The 19,379-nt window shown below is 47.1% G+C and overlaps 6 protein-coding genes across 6 annotated transcripts; 1 reads left to right on the top strand and 5 right to left on the bottom strand.

Moving 5' to 3' along the window:
- Positions 1–5,791: 5,791 nt before the first annotated feature.
- On the bottom strand, positions 5,792–7,655 carry BJX67DRAFT_361587 (Homogentisate 1,2-dioxygenase). The gene is made up of 4 exons (XM_071029891.1): positions 7,587–7,655; positions 7,449–7,521; positions 6,914–7,384; positions 5,792–6,852 (listed from the first exon to the last, which is right to left on the bottom strand). Exons 2-4 carry the CDS (start codon positions 7,514–7,516, stop codon positions 6,084–6,086), a joined length of 1,308 nt encoding a protein of 435 aa, XP_070883401.1. The 5' UTR covers positions 7,517–7,521; positions 7,587–7,655; the 3' UTR covers positions 5,792–6,083.
- Positions 7,656–8,561: 906 nt separating this feature from the next.
- Positions 8,562–9,784, top strand: BJX67DRAFT_390067 (uncharacterized protein; the record flags this gene model as incomplete). The annotated part of the gene is made up of 4 exons (XM_071034584.1): positions 8,562–8,658; positions 8,713–8,820; positions 8,893–8,939; positions 8,976–9,784. The coding sequence occupies 4 exons, from the start codon at positions 8,562–8,564 to the stop codon at positions 9,654–9,656; spliced, it is 933 nt and encodes a 310-aa protein (XP_070883400.1). The 3' UTR covers positions 9,657–9,784.
- A 1,583-nt stretch (positions 9,785–11,367) lies between these two features.
- Positions 11,368–13,530, bottom strand: BJX67DRAFT_361582 (putative MFS sugar transporter). Its single transcript, XM_071029890.1, has one exon. The coding sequence runs from the start codon at positions 13,247–13,249 to the stop codon at positions 11,558–11,560; it is 1,692 nt and encodes a 563-aa protein (XP_070883399.1). The 5' UTR covers positions 13,250–13,530; the 3' UTR covers positions 11,368–11,557.
- A 178-nt stretch (positions 13,531–13,708) lies between these two features.
- On the bottom strand, positions 13,709–14,398 carry BJX67DRAFT_224492 (uncharacterized protein). Its single transcript, XM_071025806.1, has one exon. It carries the CDS (start codon positions 14,298–14,300, stop codon positions 13,827–13,829), a length of 474 nt encoding a protein of 157 aa, XP_070883398.1. The 5' UTR covers positions 14,301–14,398; the 3' UTR covers positions 13,709–13,826.
- Positions 14,399–14,496: 98 nt separating this feature from the next.
- BJX67DRAFT_383888 (putative MFS transporter) lies at positions 14,497–16,092 on the bottom strand (the record flags this gene model as incomplete). Its single annotated transcript, XM_071033550.1, has 3 exons — positions 14,497–15,493; positions 15,547–15,808; positions 15,864–16,092. The coding sequence occupies 3 exons, from the start codon at positions 16,090–16,092 to the stop codon at positions 14,497–14,499; spliced, it is 1,488 nt and encodes a 495-aa protein (XP_070883397.1).
- Positions 16,093–16,471: 379 nt separating this feature from the next.
- On the bottom strand, positions 16,472–18,527 carry BJX67DRAFT_361577 (T5orf172 domain-containing protein). The gene has a single exon (XM_071029889.1). The coding sequence runs from the start codon at positions 18,280–18,282 to the stop codon at positions 16,696–16,698; it is 1,587 nt and encodes a 528-aa protein (XP_070883396.1). The 5' UTR covers positions 18,283–18,527; the 3' UTR covers positions 16,472–16,695.
- Positions 18,528–19,379: the final 852 nt, after the last annotated feature.

Here is a 19,379-nt window from a genome sequence, read left to right as displayed (position 1 = left end):
TCCTTTAGGCCTAGCATGAGGACACCTATACTAGCTAAATCCTTAGTAGCTTGCTATTAGAAGAAGGAAAGAAAAAAAATAGAAAAACTATTAATCTTGAAAATGCAAGCAGTAACCAATTAGATGGATAGCATGTTAATAGTAGTATGCTGTATCATAATAAGGCTATCTATATACCCCCAGGTGCTGTACTAAGGCAAGAGATCCTAAAGGTATACCATAATAACCCGTGTGCTGGACATTTTGGCTAGGAGAAAACTTTAGATCTAGTTAAATAGAAGTTCTATTAGGACAGCCTGCAGACCAATATTAAGGTATATATCCAGGACTGCCCTGTCTGCCAGAAAATAAAGGTGCCTAGATAGCTATCTCAGGGAAAGCTGTCCTTGCTTCTTCTACTAAAAGAACCATGGCAGGACCTATTAATGGACTTTATTGTAGGCTTGCTACTATTAACCCACAAGGGTTAGGTCTATAATGCTATATTAGTGGTGGTTAACCACTATACTAAGGCCATAAGATATCTACCTACCACAAATACAATTAATACTAAAGAACTTGCTAACCTTTTCCTGATAGAGATTGCCTACAAGACTAGCATGTTGTATAGCTTGGTAACTAATAGAGGAATGCTATTTACTAGTAGGTACTGGACTTAGTTCTGTTAGGGCCTGCAAATCAAAGGCTACCTGAGCACTGCCTTTTATCTATAGATAAACGGGCAAACTAAGTACTAGAATCAGATACTTAAGATATACTTATAGATATACACAAACTTTTAATAGAATAACTAGGCTAATTAGCTCCTAGTAGCCAAATTTACATATAATAATGCTAAGCATGCGTCCATGGGTTACTTACCCTTCATGGCCTAGTATAGCATGAACCTAGTAGTACCCAGGCTAGAAGCTATTGACCCAAAAATTATAAATATATTAGTAGAGACAAGACTCCAAGCCATGGCTAAGACCCGTGCTCAATTAGAGGAGACCTTGCAGAAAGCTATTACATGGCAAGTAGTATACTATAACAAGCATTATATACTAACACAATTCTATATTAGCCAGAAAGTCCTTCTATCAACCAAGAACCTAAAATCATGGTGGCCAAATAAAAAGTTGGATCTGAAGTATAATAGTCTATTTAAAATTATTGATACTATTAGGAAGCAGGCATACTACCTACAGCTTCTAAAGATATATGGCAAGATACATCTAGTCTTCCATGTCTTGCTATTAAAGGAGTATTACTAGTGACCTGGTACTAAGCTAACAGAGACCTAGCTAATTATTGTTGACAATCACGAAGAATAGGAAGTTAAAGAGATACTAGGCCACCACTATTATTACAATAAGCTTTAATATCTTGTCAAATAGCAAGGATAGCCTAGTTACAAGAATTTATAGAAACCTGTTAAGAACTTAGAGAATACTTAGAAGGCTATACAGGAGTATAAGAAAGCTAGCAGAGTGCTGGCTGAGCCCTATTAGTCAAGATATAAGAAGTCATAATCTTTTGTCCCACTAGGTTTTGATATAACTGATGTCGAGCCAAAGGCATAACCCTTCCTCGTTTTCCCACAGGGTTTTGAGGTTTAATAGGAATATCCTGAATCTACATATATCTATAAAAGAGTTCTATTAACAAAGGAAAGGATTTCTTTATTTTAAAAAAAGAACTAAACTAAAATGCCCGAAAACATAACATAGCCAACCTGCTAGCAGGCCGCGGACTAAACATCCCAAAAACCAGACCAGTCCTAGTACTCCTCCATTCCAACCAGAGCCTTACCATTGGCATCCCTTAGCTTATTAAGTATTAGGAAAAGGCTATAGTTTAAATCATGCAGCACCAAGACAGAGACATTGACCTTGTCCCGCCATCTGAACATAGTATCTAGATAGTGTTCAAAGGCCCTAGTCTCCATGATGGCTAGAAGACCAGTAGCAAGACCCCGGAGGCGAACAACATTGGGGAAGCAGGGGGGGGGCAGCGGCCAGCAGACCTTGCCCAGGCAGGCATACTACGCACACATGGCGGACCCTGGCCACTGCTTGCACACCAACAGACCCACAACCTCTCCAGATCCCTTGGGGGCCTCTTCCCAGGTGTACTTTGCGCACTACACACAAGAACCCTTCTCCATGTTAGCGCTTGCGCTCCTCCGGCATACTAATAGTGTGTACTTATAGAGAGGGGCGGGGGCGGGGGCAGGGACAGGAAGGGCAGGAGGGATAGGGTTCAGGCCAAAGCCTATAATACTTGTTAGCTTCCCAACTGCATCCTAACAGCAGAATAAATAACACTTACCCCCGAGGTAATCAAAAAACCACTTGAAAGCAGCAAGGATGGCAGAGGGAGAGACTACTTAAGAAATGTTAGAACCCTACTTCCAAACACTCGAAAATCCCATATACAAGGGGGGAGGAGGCAGTGGCAGAAGGAGAGGGGGGGGAAGGCTATATTAACATTAGCAATGACCCCATCTGATGCTGAATTAACAACTCTCCAATAGTACTCCAACAGGACACTCACAGGTAATTACTGCTTGGCCAGCTGAGTAGCCTTCTACTACTTAGCAGCAAGGGTGGTACTAGATAACTTCTATTTAGGCATATTTCTATATTATTTTGTTAATCTTCATGTAGTATACCCCTGGCAGTACTAGGGCGCTGCTGTAGAACTGACTTACAGTAACAATTTGATGATATGTGATGCCTACTAAAGTCTACGAGCTATAGAGAATCTATGATATTTATAAGGCTAACTGCTCTGCAATGCTAAACCAAAGGCAGAATCTTTGTATTAAAGACTCTATTAAAGCTTTATTATTGTTTTGTCTTCTATTAACAATTTAATTGGTGAATAACTTCTATATAAGGTGTTACCCAAAACGGCTTAGCACGAACCGGGATAGTTCACAGTTTGGGGGGGGAATAAATTGTCATGGTTGGTGCCTGAACTAACAGGCATCAATGATGACCCCTCTCTAACCCCGCTCAGATGGCTGCCCGACAGCAGCCCGACAGCCAATTATATGAGGATCCTGACTCTTGCATGTATCCTAGTTCCCTAAGCAATTTGTTCTGTTCCTCTTGCAATAGAATCCTCCGCGTAAACCTGAACAAGTCCCTTCACGAAGACTAGGCAGCTCGACGCTTGCTGGCACCCGGCGTCGCGACGGCTGAATACTTTCGCCGAATCCCGACGCCTTACAGTTAGAATCAGATACTTGAGACATACTTATAAATATATATAAACTTTTAATAGAATAACTAGGCTAATTAGCTTTTAGCAGCTAAATTTATATATAATAATGCTAAGTATATATCTACAGGTTATTTACCTTTTATAGCCTGGTATAGTATAAACCTAGTAATACCTAGGCTAGAAGCTATTAACCTAAAAATTATAAATATATTAGTAAAGATAAGATTCCAAGCTATAGCTAAGACCCATACTTAATTAAAAAAGATCTTATAGAAAGCTATTATATAGCAAGTAGTATACTATAATAAATATTATATACTAATATAATTCTATATTAGCTAGAAAGTCTTTTTATTAACTAAGAATCTAAAATTATAGCAGCCAAATAAAAAGTTAGATCTAAAGTATAATAGTCTATTCAAAATTATTAATATTATTAGGAAGCAGGTGTATTACCTGTAGCTTCTAAAGATATATAATAAGATATATCTAGTCTTTTATATCTTGCTATTAAAGGAGTATTACTAGCAACCTAGTACTAAGCTAATAAAGACCTAGCTAATTATTATTAATAATTATAAAGAATAGGAAGTTAAAAAGATACTAGGCTACTGCTATTATTATAATAAGCTTTAATATCTTGTTAAATAGTAAGGATAGTCTAGTTACAAGAATTCATGAAAACCTGTTAAAAACTTAGAAAATACTTAGGAGGCTATATAAAAGTATAAAAAAGCTAGTAAAATACTAGCTAAGCCCTATTAATTAAGATATAAGAAGTTATAATCTTTTATTCTATTAAGTTTTGATATAACTAATATTAAGCTAAAAGTATAATCCTTCCTTGTTTTCCTATAGGGTTTTAAGGTTTAATAGGAATATCCTAAATCTATATATATCTATAAAGGAGTTCTATTAATAAAGGAAAGGATTTCTTTATTTTAAAAAAAGAACTAAACTAAAATACCTAAAGGTATAATATAGCTGATCTACTAGCAGGCTATAGACTAAATATTCTAAAAACTAGATTAGTCCTAGTACTCCTTTATACTAACTAGAGCCTTACTATTGGCATCCCTTAGCTTATTAAGTATTAGGAAAAGACTATGGTTTAAATCACGCAGTACCAAGATAGAGATATTAACCTTGTCTTGCTATCTAAATATAGCATCTAGATAGTATTTAAAAGCCCTAGTCTCTATAATAGCTAGAAGACTAGCAGTAAGACCCCAGAGGTGAATAATATTGGGGAAGCAGGGGGGGGGTAGTAGCTAGTAGACCTTGCCCAGGCGGGCATATCATGTATATATAGTAGACCCCAGCCACTACTTGTATACTAATAGACCTATAACCTTTCTAGACCTCTTAGGAGCCTTTTCCTAGGTATGTTTTATATACTATATACAAGAACCCTTTTCTATATTAGTGCTTGTGCTTCTCTAGCATACTAATAGTATGTATTTATAGAGGGGGGTAGGGGTGGGAGTAGGGATAGGGAGGATAAGGGAGATAGGGTTCAGGCTGAAGCCTATAATACTTGTTAGCTTTCTAACTGTATTCTAATAGTAAAATAAATAATACTTACCCCCAAGGCAATTAAAAAACTACTTAAAAGTAGCAAGGATAGTAGAGGAAGAGACTGCTTAAGAAATGTTAAAACCCTACTTCTAAATATTTAAAAATCCTATATACAAGGGGGGAGGAGATAGTAGTAAAAGAAAAAGGAGAGAAAGGCTATATTAATATTAGCAATAATCCTATCTAATACTAAATTAACAGCTCTCTAATAGTACTCTAATAGGATACTTATAGGTAATTACTACTTGGCTAGCTAAATAGCTTTCTACTATTTAGTAGCAAGGGTAGTACTAGATAACTTCTATTTAGGCATATTTCTATATTATTTTATTAATCTTTATATAATATACTTCTGGTAGTGCTAGAGTGTTATTATAGAACTAACTTATAGCAATAATTTAATAATATATAATATCTATTAAAGTCTACAAGCTACAGGAAATCTATAATATTTATAAGGCTAACTATTTTATAATACTAAACTAAAGGTAGAATTTTTGTGTTAAAGACTCTATTAAAGCTTTATTATTATTTTATTTTTTATTAACAATTTAATTAGTAAATAACTTTTATATAAGGTATTACCTAAAATAGCTTAGTATAAACTAGGACAGTTTATAGTTCAAGAGGGGAATAAATTATTATAGTTAGTGCCTGAACCAACAGGCATTAATAATAACCCCTCTTTGACCCTGCTTAGATGGCTGCCTGATAGTGGCCCGACAGCCAATTATATAAGGATCCTGACTCTTACATGTATCCTAGTTCCCTAAGCAATTTATTCTATTCCTCTTGTAATAGAATCCTCCGCGTAAACCTAAACAAGTCCCTTCACGAAGACTAGGCAGCTCGACGCTTGCTGGCACCCGGCGTCGCGATGGCTGAATACTTTCGCCGAATCCCGACGTCTTACAAGTAGAAGCTAAAAGGAAAGAATAACTTTAAGTTATAAATAGAATCTTAGAAACTATAATTCTAGAATAAAGACTTGCAAGAAAAATAGTAATTTATAAAAGGAATAATAATTTATAAAAGGAATAGTAATTTTAGAATAGTAACTTATAAGGGGTATAGTAACCCTAGGATTATAATAACTCCCTAGGAATGGTAACTCGTGGAGGACCCCCCTTAAGACCACCTGGCAGAACTGGTTTAATAGGAGACACTCCAGCCACCTCATGCCAGTGCGTGCGCGGTTTCCAGAGCTAAAAGCTCAATATCAAGCTAGATAAAAGAGCGGAACCTGGCAACAAGGCTTGGGTAATGCCAGTCATTTACTACATATCACTCGACCCTTAGAGTTGAGTGGCGGTCTTGAGACCCCATTCTGACATGCCCATCATCGCTTCACTCTCGAGCAGGAAAGGTGTGAACGGCTCTGTACCCGCCTTGGTGGGCTTGAACTCCTTTTTGGTTTCCGCTTCGTGGTCTTTTCTTTCGGCCCCATGTGGGTTCATTGCCCCGGTAAGCATCCCACCCAATGGCTTGAAAACCAGATCCTGGCTGGGATCCGGTTGCTTGTTGATGAAGCCCATGAACTCGCTCATAGTGTTGATATGGTATGGTGGGAGCCAGTATGTGTCTTCCATGACCTGCCAGCGAGGAGGGATGAGGCAGAATTCCACCACAGCGGTTAAGGGCTCGCGACGCGAGGGCACAGTAAGGACGGTGAAAAGGCTTGGATCCGGATGGTCGTATAGAAGACTACCTAGTGGGCAGAATCTACCCAAGTCGTATTTGTATGGGTAACATGTCCCATGCCAGCCAGCAATATCGAAAGGTGTATGGTCTTGGATGGAAGAGAACAGGTCGCCGTTGTACTTGTTGATCACAGTCCAATCGGCAGGACTGCAGGTTGCAACACCGTCCTTAACAGTGCCATCGAACACAGCCTTTGGGGCTTGGAAGTCTCGTTCATTAGCGAGTCCTGTAGAGCCGATCGTGCCGAGCTCGGGCAACTGGTAATGGCCCTGGTAGATTTCACAGATGTAGCCCCGGGCGGGTCCAGCGGGGAGGTCAACTCGGTACTTGATTCCTCTAGGGATCACGGCAATCTCGTTGGGTCTGTAGGAAGTCAATTCTAGGGTCCCAAGAAGCCTGCCACCCAATTGTAATAAGCGCTCACCTCACCAACATATTTCCAAATTCAGTCCGGATGTCCAACACTCCTGCCTGGGGTATGATAAGATATTCGCCATCGGACGACGTATAGACGGTATTAGGCGGCATATCCTCCGTCGCCCCATATACCATATATGCCAGACCGGTCTTGGTAGGGATACTTCCAGCTTGACAGACGAGTTTCTGCGAAGAAACCCAGTCAAGGCCAGGCTCCATCTTAAAATCTCCCCATTTAAACGTATTCGGAGTCATGACTCGGGGCCCCTGAAAGCCCAACGGAGTTGAAGCCTTGGCTTTGTAGGGGGAAAACGGTCCCCGTTCACGAGAAGCTCTCTCGCGATACATCCAACTCTGACAGTTAAGGGCTCGCGGAGTCGTGAAAGAGCTGCCGGTTATACGCTCGATAAGCAACTTGTAGGGGGCGACTTGAGGGGCATTTTGTCCAACTGGGTTTGCACCCGGCAGGGCCTCGGAGCTGGATTCCATTCAGTCAGTAACTGGTCTCCTTGTCAATCCAACGATTCCAATGGTCAACATACTGGTGATAGACCCCAAACCCGACCAAATATTCGTACTTCTCGGGGAACTCGAACTGTGTGACTGGCATGATGTCTGGTAGCAACAGAAGCTAAATATCACGAATTGTCTTAACAATTAGAGAGCTGTTGTATACGCACTGGTTAGGCTAAGGAGTAGTAGAGGGAGGCAGCTGTCTGTAACGTGTCAAGGTTTAAGGTTGACTACTGGATTCCAGGTGTCTGCCAGACCAGGGCGACTGTTTGATTTTATATCCAAACGGGACAGACAATTCGACACCACCTTTTGATGAAACTACTTTCCGTATTCGTACATACGACCGCCGTGAATATTTGTAAGCGGCACCCCGCGTCAAACCCCGAGTTTCCGAGTTTCCGAATTTCCGACCCTGGGGAGCCCCGGCAAACTTATTCTTGTTTGGCTTGTTTGGCTTGTTTGGACTATGGAGCACATGTTCTTGGCCATTTCATGATGTTGATCGTCCACTCCCCAACTTCCTGTATTGTTCACTTCAGTGTCCGAGGCGGAGATAGGCACTTTACAATACCGCAAAATCCGACTGCTGCTTTGATCTACCTGTTCTTTTGAACCCACTTTTTGCACTGAGGATCTGAGGGCAGCACCAGAGCCTTGCAAAGTGGCTACCAAGCTTCCGGCAGCCCGGCCCTATCCTCTCCCCGTCTGAGCTGTGAATCCAAACTGCCGCAAGAGACACGGATAGTTCGGAGGCAAAGAGAGCTGAGCTAATAAGACTGGCTACGGTGCTCCATGGTGGCTGCGTCATCATTGCCACGTCCCTCGAAGGGGCGGTATCCAGTCTGGTGCTCCTCAGACCTGGTTAGTGGCATATTGGACGATCTTCCAAGAGCCGAGGAGTGGAAGGAGGACCACGTGCCAGAACAATGGAGCATGATGCCGCAGTAGGCTCAACCTTGCAACTGATGCCCTCTACTGCGATGGAGTTATCAGCGCACCATCGTAACTCTGCCATGGATGGGCCTGACGGAACAATAGAGGGTCGTTCTAAGTATTTCTTCTCTGGCGTTTCATAACCACTCGTTTGCGCGCTTGGACACGCAGTTTTAGTATTACTACCCTGTGACGTGGCTTGCCTTATGGATTGCAGGTCATACCACCAAGCCACACCTCTTGAAGGGGTGTTATTGCGCTTTATCAGCGTCAAGTCTGCTACAGCCAAAAGAGGTCTTACTAGTGCACACCCATTCCAGGGAATATACTAGATGCCCGCTAGTGCAAAGCCATCAGTTGCTTTCTTTTTGGTCCATTACAGCGCGGACTTTACTGAACACCCCCTTGCTGGCCCTCTTGCTATACGTGGGTATAGTATTCTTGGTTTCAACACGCGCTTTAGAAGTAATAATGAGGATTTTATCCTGGAGGAAGCGCTAGCTAGAATATAGTGGCTCCGCGACATTGGCAGAGCAGAGAAAATTGTCTTTATTAGAAATTCAGGTGGTGGTTCCCTTGGAGCTGTATACCAGACTTTAGCACAGCAAGATCCGTCTTAGGTGGCTGCAGACGCATTTATTTTCCTTAATGCCCATTTAGGGCGTCTGGACAGTTTGACCAACTGGCTGGATCCATCTGTCGTCGATAAAACAGATCCTGTGAAGTCCAATGCCTTTCTTGATATGTACAATCCCGCCAATACGGTTCCGTACTCGAAGGAGTTCATTAGCCGCTACCAAGCTGCTCAGAGGGAACGCAACCAAAGGATTACAGATTGGGCAAAGGCCGAACTGAAACGTCTGAACGACGTGGGTATCCCGGACCGCATTTTTCCGGTCTATCGTGTCACGGCTGATTTGAGGTTCAATGACCCGACAATTGATACGTCCAACCAGACGACTCCATCTAGCTATCTCGGAGATCCTGCGAAGGCGAATAGTGGCATTCCTCTCTTTGGTCGCACCACTACGCTCCGTACCTGGCTATCTATGTGGAGCCTCCAAGACTCGAAGTGCAGGCTCGAGCCTTACTTGGCAGAGTTACGTCTACCAACGTTCGTTATCCAGAGCGATGCTGATTCTGGGATATTTCCCTCGGAAGCTCATTATATCTACGACCTTGTCGCCGCGCAAGACAAGGTGCTGCAGATGGTTCCGGGTGGCCATATATTCACATATGATCCAGAGAACCTCCACAATGTGATCAATGTAATCCAGGAATGGGTTGGCCAGAGGATTTGAAAGTGAGACATGGGTGTGAAGCAGCTGGACGGCGAGGGGTGGAATATTGAGTCACACCTGAAGACGGACAAGAAGGACTTATACTCGCACTGATCGGGCAGGGAGACGACCGACATCCCCTACTGTTGCCCATTTCATGTACTTTGTTCATTTAGCAAAGTACCAGTAGTTCCGGTGCCGTCGCCCGTTGGAATTCAACGAGAAACGAGAAATCATCTTCCTCCACACGCTTTGAGTACAGCACCTGTTTAATGGTTGCCATATCCTCCCCGCCTCCATAACTTCTTTGCCTCGTTGAATATCGTCACGCCGTAGCGTCTGGTAACCCTTGCCAGGCCTTCTTTGCTCATACAAAACGGTATGGCCAATAGGCCCGGAACCTTGCTACAGGACAGCAAGCCGAAATACGGAGATCCGTCGTAGTGATCAAGATACGCCGTAACAATCATTCTTTTTGCTCTTGTTAAGTGAATCGACGTCTTTGCCACAGTCCGACATCGCGGTAAAGCGCAGTATTACCGACATCAGAAGGTGACAAATATCTACGGAGTCAGCCATATCGGTGGCATACCAAAGGTCGTTGTGTCGGATCTTTACAGAATAGCCGGGTATGCCCTCTCGCAAAACTCGCCATAGTGAGCCAGTAGGCCATCGTTCAGGGTCTTTCTTAAAACACTTCTCGTTATTACGTTATCAGTGGTAATACAATATCCTACCTTTAGTGCAGTATTATACCAAACAAGGACTTAAGGGCCCAAAGGGTGCATACTAAGAAGAACAGGGACAGGGCTAAAGGATGGTACCAGGTTATATCAGGTGTGTCTTCTGTTACAAATTTTATCCCAGCGAACAAGGCCCCTTTCATCCAGCTATTCCGACCTGTATGAGTTTATGGCTCTTTCATATCATAGATATTGGCCAAGAGTGCTTGTTCCCGGACTATATTGTCCCATTAACACTGTTCTTGGCCTTATTAACCCCTAGCCCTAACCCAATATTGCCACCTTGGCGCCACCGATTGATTGCATCATATAGCTCAGAGAAGCCTTCATTGTTCAGCGTTGGAAGGCCAGAAAGAATATCGTGACCCAGAGGGGAAGGGTAGGCAGATGCTGATTGATTTCTATGGAGGTTGACCCGGGACTCATCACCGTCCCGCGTCCAGCGACTCCAGAGATGTTTCCAGGGCGTATATTATTGTCTGGAGTTACTAATGTATTTTGATGACTTGACTCTGTCTCGGACCCGTCATATAGGAAGTCATCGGAATTTATTTGTATGAAGAGCTCGTTCGCAGCGGCACTGTTGTCAGAACCGGTCGCAAGGGCAGCGAGGTTGATGTTCCCTGAAATAACATAACGGTTAGTTTCCAATAGCGTCAATATGATCATGAAGTCGAAATTCAGGAACCGGCAGTACTGTTGATGTGTTCTTCACCAATCTCTTTTATCTGAGCATACCTGATATCCTTGTAAATATCTCGGCCCAAAGATCCTATAGATCTGACCCGATCACTCCGCAACATCAATGTCGGCTATTCTTCCTAAATAACACAGGTCAAAAGATACTTTGAGTTGGAGATGGTTGGTGATAAAGTCCAGCTATATGTGGGTTCTCCAAATTGGAGAAGCAGGACAACTCATGAGAACAGAGTTAGTTAGCCGACAGTTATTTGGGCACAGACCCTTTTCTGTCAGGCGATGCATTTATGTTTGAACAGAAGCAAACATGTCCTTATAATATTCGAAGAAGTAAACTAACTTTAGTTACAAGCCATGTTTCAAACAGTCCTCAACGCATACAGGCGGTGGATTGGTCCACATGCTATGATTACATTCAACCAGATTAGTTTATCGCCACCTTTCATTAGCACCATCGACGTTGATCTGGATGGCCAATAATTAGGCGTGCGTGTCGTCAACCTGGTTCGGCTTGTGCCGCCAACGGCAGCGCTTGATCAGATTGCTCGTGTTCAACGCAACCAGCTTCCTCGTCGGCATCAAGAACAGCTCGTCGATCTCCTCCAATGTTTTGTCTTTGGTCTCGGGCATGAAGAAAAGCTGGTAAAAGAAGCCTACCGTGGCCAGTCCGCCAAAGAAACCGATTGTCAGGCCTGTGTAGGTCATCGCCTTCTGCATTCCCTCGAAGTTGTATGTCACGATGAAGGACCACAAATAAAGGAACGTCGAACAAATCGCCATGCCCTGGCTGCGGGTGTTGAAATCAAAGCTCTCCGCCGGGACTACCCAGGTCAGGCAAGAATACGCCCCGAAGAACCCCATGTACAGCACCAGCCCAGAGAAGAACAACCCCAAGGCAGTTGCCTTGTGCTCATTGAAGTAATCGACACCACTGTCTGTGTACAGATAGCCGACCCCCACGAGCACCATGCCTACGATGAACATCAGAATGTTTTGTGCCCACACGCGTCGTCCGAACTTGTCCATCGTGAAGACGGCCGGAATCGTTCCCAAAAACAACGCGCCACCGCCCACCATCGACATCAGGACGGACTCGCGGTCATCGAAATTCATCTTGGCCATCAGGTTCGACATGTTGTACATCACCGCATTGATGCCCGTCATCTGTCCGAAAAAGATCATGGCCGTGGCATAGACCAGCGCTCGTCGGTTGCGCGGCTGCCGACACACTTCCAGGTACCGGTGGTACCATGGCTCGTTCGCGGACCTCTCGACCTCATGCTTGACCGTCAATTCCATCGTGATATACTCATCCAGGCTTCTCGGGTTCGCCATATCGCGCAGCGACTTCCACACTTGCCACGCACGCCCGTACTTGCCCTTGGATACCAGCCACCGCGGTGATTCGGGTAGGAAGCACATCCCGACCATGAGGATCGTCGAGAACAAGAGAGACGAGCCCAGCATCCAGCGCCAACTGCCGGACGGGACGTCAAAGAATATGCCGCCGACCGCGTATCCGATGATCTCTCCAAATGCGATCATTAGTTGGTACACCGACACCAGGTTGCCTCGCACCTCTGGCGGCACACACTCCGAGATGTAGATCCCGACGCAGCCGCCTTCGATTCCGACGCCGATTCCCAGAATGAATCGGCCCGCAAAGAGCATTCTCACGCTACGGGAGCCCGCACAAAGGCCCCCTCCCAGTGTGTACCACAAACATGAGATGATAATCGAGTTGCGGCGTCCAAAGTACGAATTCAGCGGGGTCATGAGGAGCGCGCCGGCCATGGCGCCGAGCGGCATCAGGGAAGAAATCAGCGAAATGTCGTCCGCCAGTTTCGGGTCGTCCAGGCTTGCCCATTCGCCTGATGCGATAAAATGCTTGCGGATACCCGGTAGCGCGCCCGAGATCACCGACTGGTCTAACCCACTCAGCATGCCGCTAAATGCTGCGAACGTACCCAGCGTGATCACTAGCATGCGAGGGCTCCTCATGCGCACCGGTATCTGTGCGAAGGCCATCCGGTCATACAGTGGTTCATTGTCCAGGTACTCGTCGCTCTGCCGGTCGCGTGTCTCGATCTCGTGCTCACGCTCCTCGGGTGTGAGTTCATCGCTGAACTCTTTGCCTATGGCGGCAGGCTTTTCTTCGTACTTCTCACTCATTTCGTGCCGGCCAGATCCGTCACGAAGAAATGATTTGCGTGGGGTCAAAATGGAAGAGGGACAGAAAGGTTGGCGAGACAACTCAATGAGGGCCCTCTATATATATAAGGGCTGTTTCGCGGAAAAGATAGACTGCGGGATATATTGTGCCATTGTAACCCTCCCCAGTTCCCCCTCAATGCCCCGCAAGACCCCAGTGTACCCGCAAATGAAATCTGTTCTTGTCTTTTGTCCGGAAAAGCCTGCTTGAGGCGGGGTGCGTGTGTCGGGCTTGTATCGGGAAGAACTGCTCCAGTTTATCCCCAATCGGAGTTGGAGCGCCCAATAAAACCGGGTTTGACTGGGGCCCAACAGCTTTTTTCTCCGAATCACTGCCGGTCGGGACACAAAGACTGGGGGACCGAAGTCGCCACCCGGCTGACCGAGAAACCGAAACAGGATTTCGACCCACAAATCATCGCGGACAAAGTGGGTACATTCCCCGAAACTCGGCGTGCGCGGGCAGAAGAACATCTTCCCGGAAATTTACTCGAGCGCCTGGGAACAGCACTCAGAAAGCCCAAAAGCCCTCTGAACGTCACAAATCGACTGCCGTGCTTTGAACGTCTGCTACGCACTGCAGCTTCTCGTCACGTCTATCACAAACAATATCGCTTTCACCGCTCCAATCAATCCTGCCAGTGGTGGCCCCATTCTCAAACCAGACCAAATCTGGGCGGGTCTGCTTCTTAAAATCCGGTCTGCTGAGACATTCGAGACTGTCCGCAACCCTTTGATTCGATCTTACTCGAATTAGATTAGGTTTAGCGCTGTCCATTGAAACATTGGAAGTTCTGCATCCTGTGGTTGCAGATGACGAGGCCTGCTCCACAACAATGATTAGGATAAGGGATTGGCGGCCATGTGATCCACAATCTGGGTGACAGGAAGATTTTGTACCATGGCTGGGCTCGTTCTCCAGGAGCGAACTCGCCGTCGCGCGCTGGCGCAGTCTCGCGCGAGAATTTGGTCCCCGTGGCCGACACTTCACCCATACCATTGTCGATGGCATCGTCGTGACCGAGGCCGAAGAATAATCCTAACTGGGTTAGCCAGACCTGTCGCGTAGAGTTTTGAGGCATGAACTGATTAATTTCTGCACAGATTGCAGAGTCGTGGGTGGCTTGTATAAGCAGCTCTCTTGTGAAATAAATTCATTATTTGTGAATGTTGATAAGCACTCTAGTCAATAGATTCAACCAGAATATCTAATAAAACCAACGGAAATTTGGGGAATTCGGCCCTTCTCTGAGCAATTCTGTCGGAACATCCACAGCTCGAAGATCAGTTCCCTGTTTCTGGTTCCTCCTCGCATTGTCAAACATCATCCACAGACCTAGAGCAAGGGTGAACAAGATACCCGTACCCCCAAAGGCGGCGGTTGTGATTAATGCCGGCAAATACTTGGGGGAGTCTTGGTCTCGGAAAATGTTTGAGCTCACCAAGCCCATCAGGTTGGCCATGGGCACCGCAACACTAGTGAGAACGACACGCTTCCCTTCACTAGCAATGTTGTTATTGTACCACACATCCAGGAGGACGGAAGGAGCCGATGTGCCCCAAGTCATCATGAACGAAGCAAAGTAGGCGACGTTGGTATCTCTTTCGACATCAAGGGAAACGAAGATTACCATTCCGACAAATGTAAATAGGAACCCGAGCGCCACAAACGGGAACCGCCATCGAGTCCAGTCACTGCAGAATGCGAGAATCAAGAGCATCGCCGCGCCGGATACGTTGGGTGCAACGGTGTACAGGTTGGTCTTGACGGTGTCGTATCCGAGGCGTTTGATGATCACAGGTAGGAATAACTGGACCGACTGGAGAGGGACACCCAGGCATATCTGGATACCGATAATTGCCCAGCTTGTGGCTTGCTTGAAGATGCGAAGGGAGTCTCGGATGTTCAGCCGTTCGTTGACAACAGCGGAGCTGTCAAGCTGCATGCGATTGAAGGCCAGTGCCTTCTCATCGTCGGACAGGAAGGCAGCCTCGGTTGATGACCTTGGCAAGTACCAGAGTGCGAAGATGCCGAAGAGGATGGTACCGCCGCCCTCGATTAGGAATAGGTAGCGCCAGGAGGCCAGGGGCCCTGAATCGATCCGAAACACGCCGAAAGCGAGCAGGCCGGAGAATGCAGAGGCGATGCTTTGGGCGGCGTAGAAGATTGCAAGGCGGCGGGCCAGCTCGCCTCGACGGTAGAACCTTGTTTCCGATGGTTATTTCAAGGAAGGGTTAGGAGGTTCACGGTTTCTTACGTGGTGAGGTAGTAGATGACGAGGGGGAAAAAGGCGCTCTCCGACATTCCCAGGAACCACCGAATCGCCATCAGGCCCTCAAAGTTGAAGACGGCGACAACAAGGATCGTGCATAGTCCGAAAGCCAGCATCATGCAGGGCAGCACGATGTTCGGGCCATACATCTTGCCCGCTAAACCCAGAAATGGGGCTGTTAAGACATAGGGGATGAAGAAGATACTGAGGATCAAATTGTACTGATTCCCCTCCAAGTTCAGTGTATCTAATTTCAACCAATCTGGTCAGAGGAATTATGCCGTATTGTGGTTGGGACTTACCCTCCAAACCCGCCGTCTTTGCATTGCCCAGATTGGACTTGTCTAGACTGTTGAAGAGATACATGATTGCCAGCACCGGCAAGATGCGCAGGTCGAATTTCCATACCAGTGCTCGCTCTGCACGGGCATCGATGGCTTCCTCCAGCGCTGTGCGGCTGACTTGGACAGTTCCATTGTTGTCCGAGACTGCCTGAGACGAGGTCACTTCCGGAAGTTTGTCGTCTTCCATGGTCGAGATGTGGATGAATCTTAGACAGCTCTTGGGGTGGAGGGAGGTTAGAAATATATGCATTCGACATTATCATGACATGCTTCTAATAAATACAAAGATTGAAGATTAGATTATCTTTATTGTGACAAACAGATGTCTGATATCGCACTAGCGTTATCTTGCGCCAATCAGATGCTTCTTTTACTCCACCTTTATCTGCACTCCCGAGGGCCTCGAAACTTTGCTGTGGGCAGAAAGCTTACCAGGGCTTGGAAACCAGCAGAATCTTTCTAACCCCCGCTCACCTCATTTCTGAATCCCGAGTTAATTTTGGTCCACCGGTAAATTTTGCAGGAACGCTAGTTAAGCAATTGAAACCTTATATTGGAATTTGGATATAGCAAGCAATTTTATCTCGAGAGGCGTCCTATCCCGAGAAATGCAATGACTTGAAATCCCCCAGTTCGTTTCCTTTTCTACCGATTTCTCCCTGTACCATTATCCAACCCCTTTTCCAAGTCTACCAAGTCCTCGACGTCCTCTATCCAGAGAAGATTTCTTGTGTCTAATTGCTTCGTAAGTCTCATCCGTAAATCATCACGTTCGTCAAATCACAAATTATTAAACCATTCCGTACGGATTCTTCGCTACCCTCTTAGTCCACTTCTGAATGACATCAACAGCCACTTCCCCCGACACCTCGAACCACTCCTCGTGCTGGGCGCGGCAAGGCCCGCACGCGACCCGGACCCGGCAATGCTCGAGTTCCGCGTGGCACAGCGCCTCAGTCCGCCGCGGATAGGGGACCATCACCGCATCTTTGGGGTCCAGCGGATACGCGGCCGCCACCTGCCGGTCGCAAGCCGTCTGCCACTCGATGCGCCGTGTAGCCACCTCGCGGGACGTGTATCCGATCTTGACGTACTTGGGATTCTCCTTGACTGTGTACGCGTACAGGAAGCCGCGCTCGACTGCCTGTTCTTCTTTCGTTAGGGGCTCCCGCCACTTGCTTGTGACGCGCTGGCGAATGGAGCCGTGGTCGCTGGGCTCGTCAGACCAGTCGACAATGCGTAGCGAGGACTCGTCGTAGCCGGACGGCGTGGACCTGCTATAAATGTCTTGCTCAAACTCCTTGACCGACTGCAGCGTAGGCATAGACGACGGTCCCGCCGGAGCGGCAGCCCGAGGCAGGTTCATCGTGATGTCGCGGATTTGCGACAGCCACTTTGCCACCGACGCGGAATCGAGTTTGGTGTGCGCCGGGCAGCGCCCAAGCTGGTCGAGGTTCTCGAGCGAGACCTTGAGCTTCGCATCATCCAGGTTGACGGCGACCTCGTCCAGCAGATCCTCAAGATCCGGGCCGGCTAGCTTCAGTGTCGCCAGGGGCACCAGAAGCTTGTCTATTTCGCCGTCTTTACCCGCTGAAGAACAGCCACACGATCCACCGGGATTATCCTTCTTGCCGCTGCCGCAGTAGCGGCTGTCGAGTCCCAGGCGTGCCCGCAGTTGCCGCACGGCCGTGGCTTCTCTTTGCGCCGCCGAGGCAAATGCTCCCGAGGTGGTCGCTTGGGCCTGATGATACGGTGTTGCGGGGGGACTACGGAGGGCTGGAGCAGGACCGGCCGTCGGGGACTTCGCGGGGATCGGGGAGCTTGAGGTCGAATAAGGTTTGGTGGCCTTGGTGGTGGTGACACTCCCACCCGAGGCATGAACGTTCTTCTTCTTGGGAGGGGTGGTCGGCGGTGAAAGCAAAACCCCACCCTGCGCCAGGACCAGCACCGGCTCATGGTTCCGTGCCTTGCTGTTGCCGCCAGCAGAAGCAGGCGGCGCTACTGCTGCCATTGTTATGTTTCCAGAAGGGAAGCTGGCCAACCAGAGTTCGACCCGGGGACCGACCCGGGCGTCCTTGTTGTTGTGATGATCGCAATGCCAGGTCTGGGCGAGCTCCTTCAGCTTCCGCCGCAGATTCGGGGAAGCCCGCGTGAGGCCGACAAGGGCCGGCAGCAGCTCGCCATCGACCTTAGTCTTGTTGGGACCTGGAGCGGCGGCCGGCGAATCCCTCTTACAAGGCCAGGGTTTGGTTGAGCTGCTGCCGCACTTGCCACTGAGGAGACCGAGATCCTTTTTGAGCTGGTCGACTGCCGCCGCGCTGACGACGGGTCGAGCCGGCCCCGGCGAGAGGACAGGGCTAGCGGGGTACCACGACATTTGTAGCTCGACTTGGCCTCTCGGCCTAGCTCAATGCTACCTCGTGCTGACTTCGCTGCAAATATATAGAAAATAACGATTTGGTACCAGGTATCGATGATGAGTCGCCTGGGCAGGTTGGACCTGGAGAGAACATCTTGATCAAAGACAAGAAACTCCCAGGAAGCGGTATGATTAAAGTTGTTCAGTTGGACGGCTTGACGGGACCTGCGGGGGAACGAAGACTCGAACGCGTGACCCCCCCCCTTTGGGCACTTACAGACCTGTCCTGCAGACGCCAGCCTCGCTGGCTGCCTCTTCCACTGCGTGCCACAGGGTAAGCCGACATTCCCTCCAATAAATCCACTTGCATTCCGCCACCGGTTTCAATATTCGTACTGCGCCTTCAACTCTTCTATTTATGTATGTGAGCTGCTGTTCCCGTGCATTTTAATTAATGTACCCAGGGAGCCTTTCGACGCTGGAGAGTCACTGGATTCCTTTGTCTAGGCAGAAGAGCAATCTTGTACCCCGGACCCCGATAAGACATGGTAAGAGGGAATACACTGGAGTGGTGTCGAGGGAGCTTGTGGAACAATGACAATGGAGATGACGAATGTGGCGCGAGCTTTTGGGGATGATTATGGTGTTTTCAACCCCCACCTTTTGTCAAGAACAAATCCACTTCCTCCTCTTCCTTATCCTCAACCGCACCGCTCATATTTATCGCTGTACCAGCTTGACTTCTAGTTCTCAGCCACAAGTTAGCAGATCATAATATGTTTTAAATTTGATGCAAGAACTGCCCTCTACCTCCTCCTTGTATTTGTAAGTATGGTCGTGGTAGATACTGATGAGGAACCTGTTTACTAATAGTCTTTTCTGTCCTTCCAGGCATCATGTATTGCTTTAGTTTTGGGAGCGTATGCTAGCCGCTTATTTCCTATTACCTCCCCTTTAATTTGTCAAAGCTAATTCAATGCTTTCATAAAATCCTAGGATATCATGGTCCCGCACGGCGAACCTACTCCTCCCCCTACCTGAGTGGGTCCCTGCCACAACTATACTACTATCTCCAGTTACTCTATTTACACTTCTTGCTATCCAAATTGTCTTCT

This window comes from Aspergillus lucknowensis, assembly GCF_044049455.1.
Source record: "Aspergillus lucknowensis strain CBS 449.75 chromosome Unknown BJX67scaffold_41, whole genome shotgun sequence".
In the NCBI taxonomy this organism is placed as follows: Eukaryota; Fungi; Ascomycota; class Eurotiomycetes; order Eurotiales; family Aspergillaceae; genus Aspergillus; species Aspergillus lucknowensis.
The sequence above is the reverse complement of the archived record's forward strand: the minus strand, read 5'-3'. Positions and strand labels throughout refer to the sequence as shown.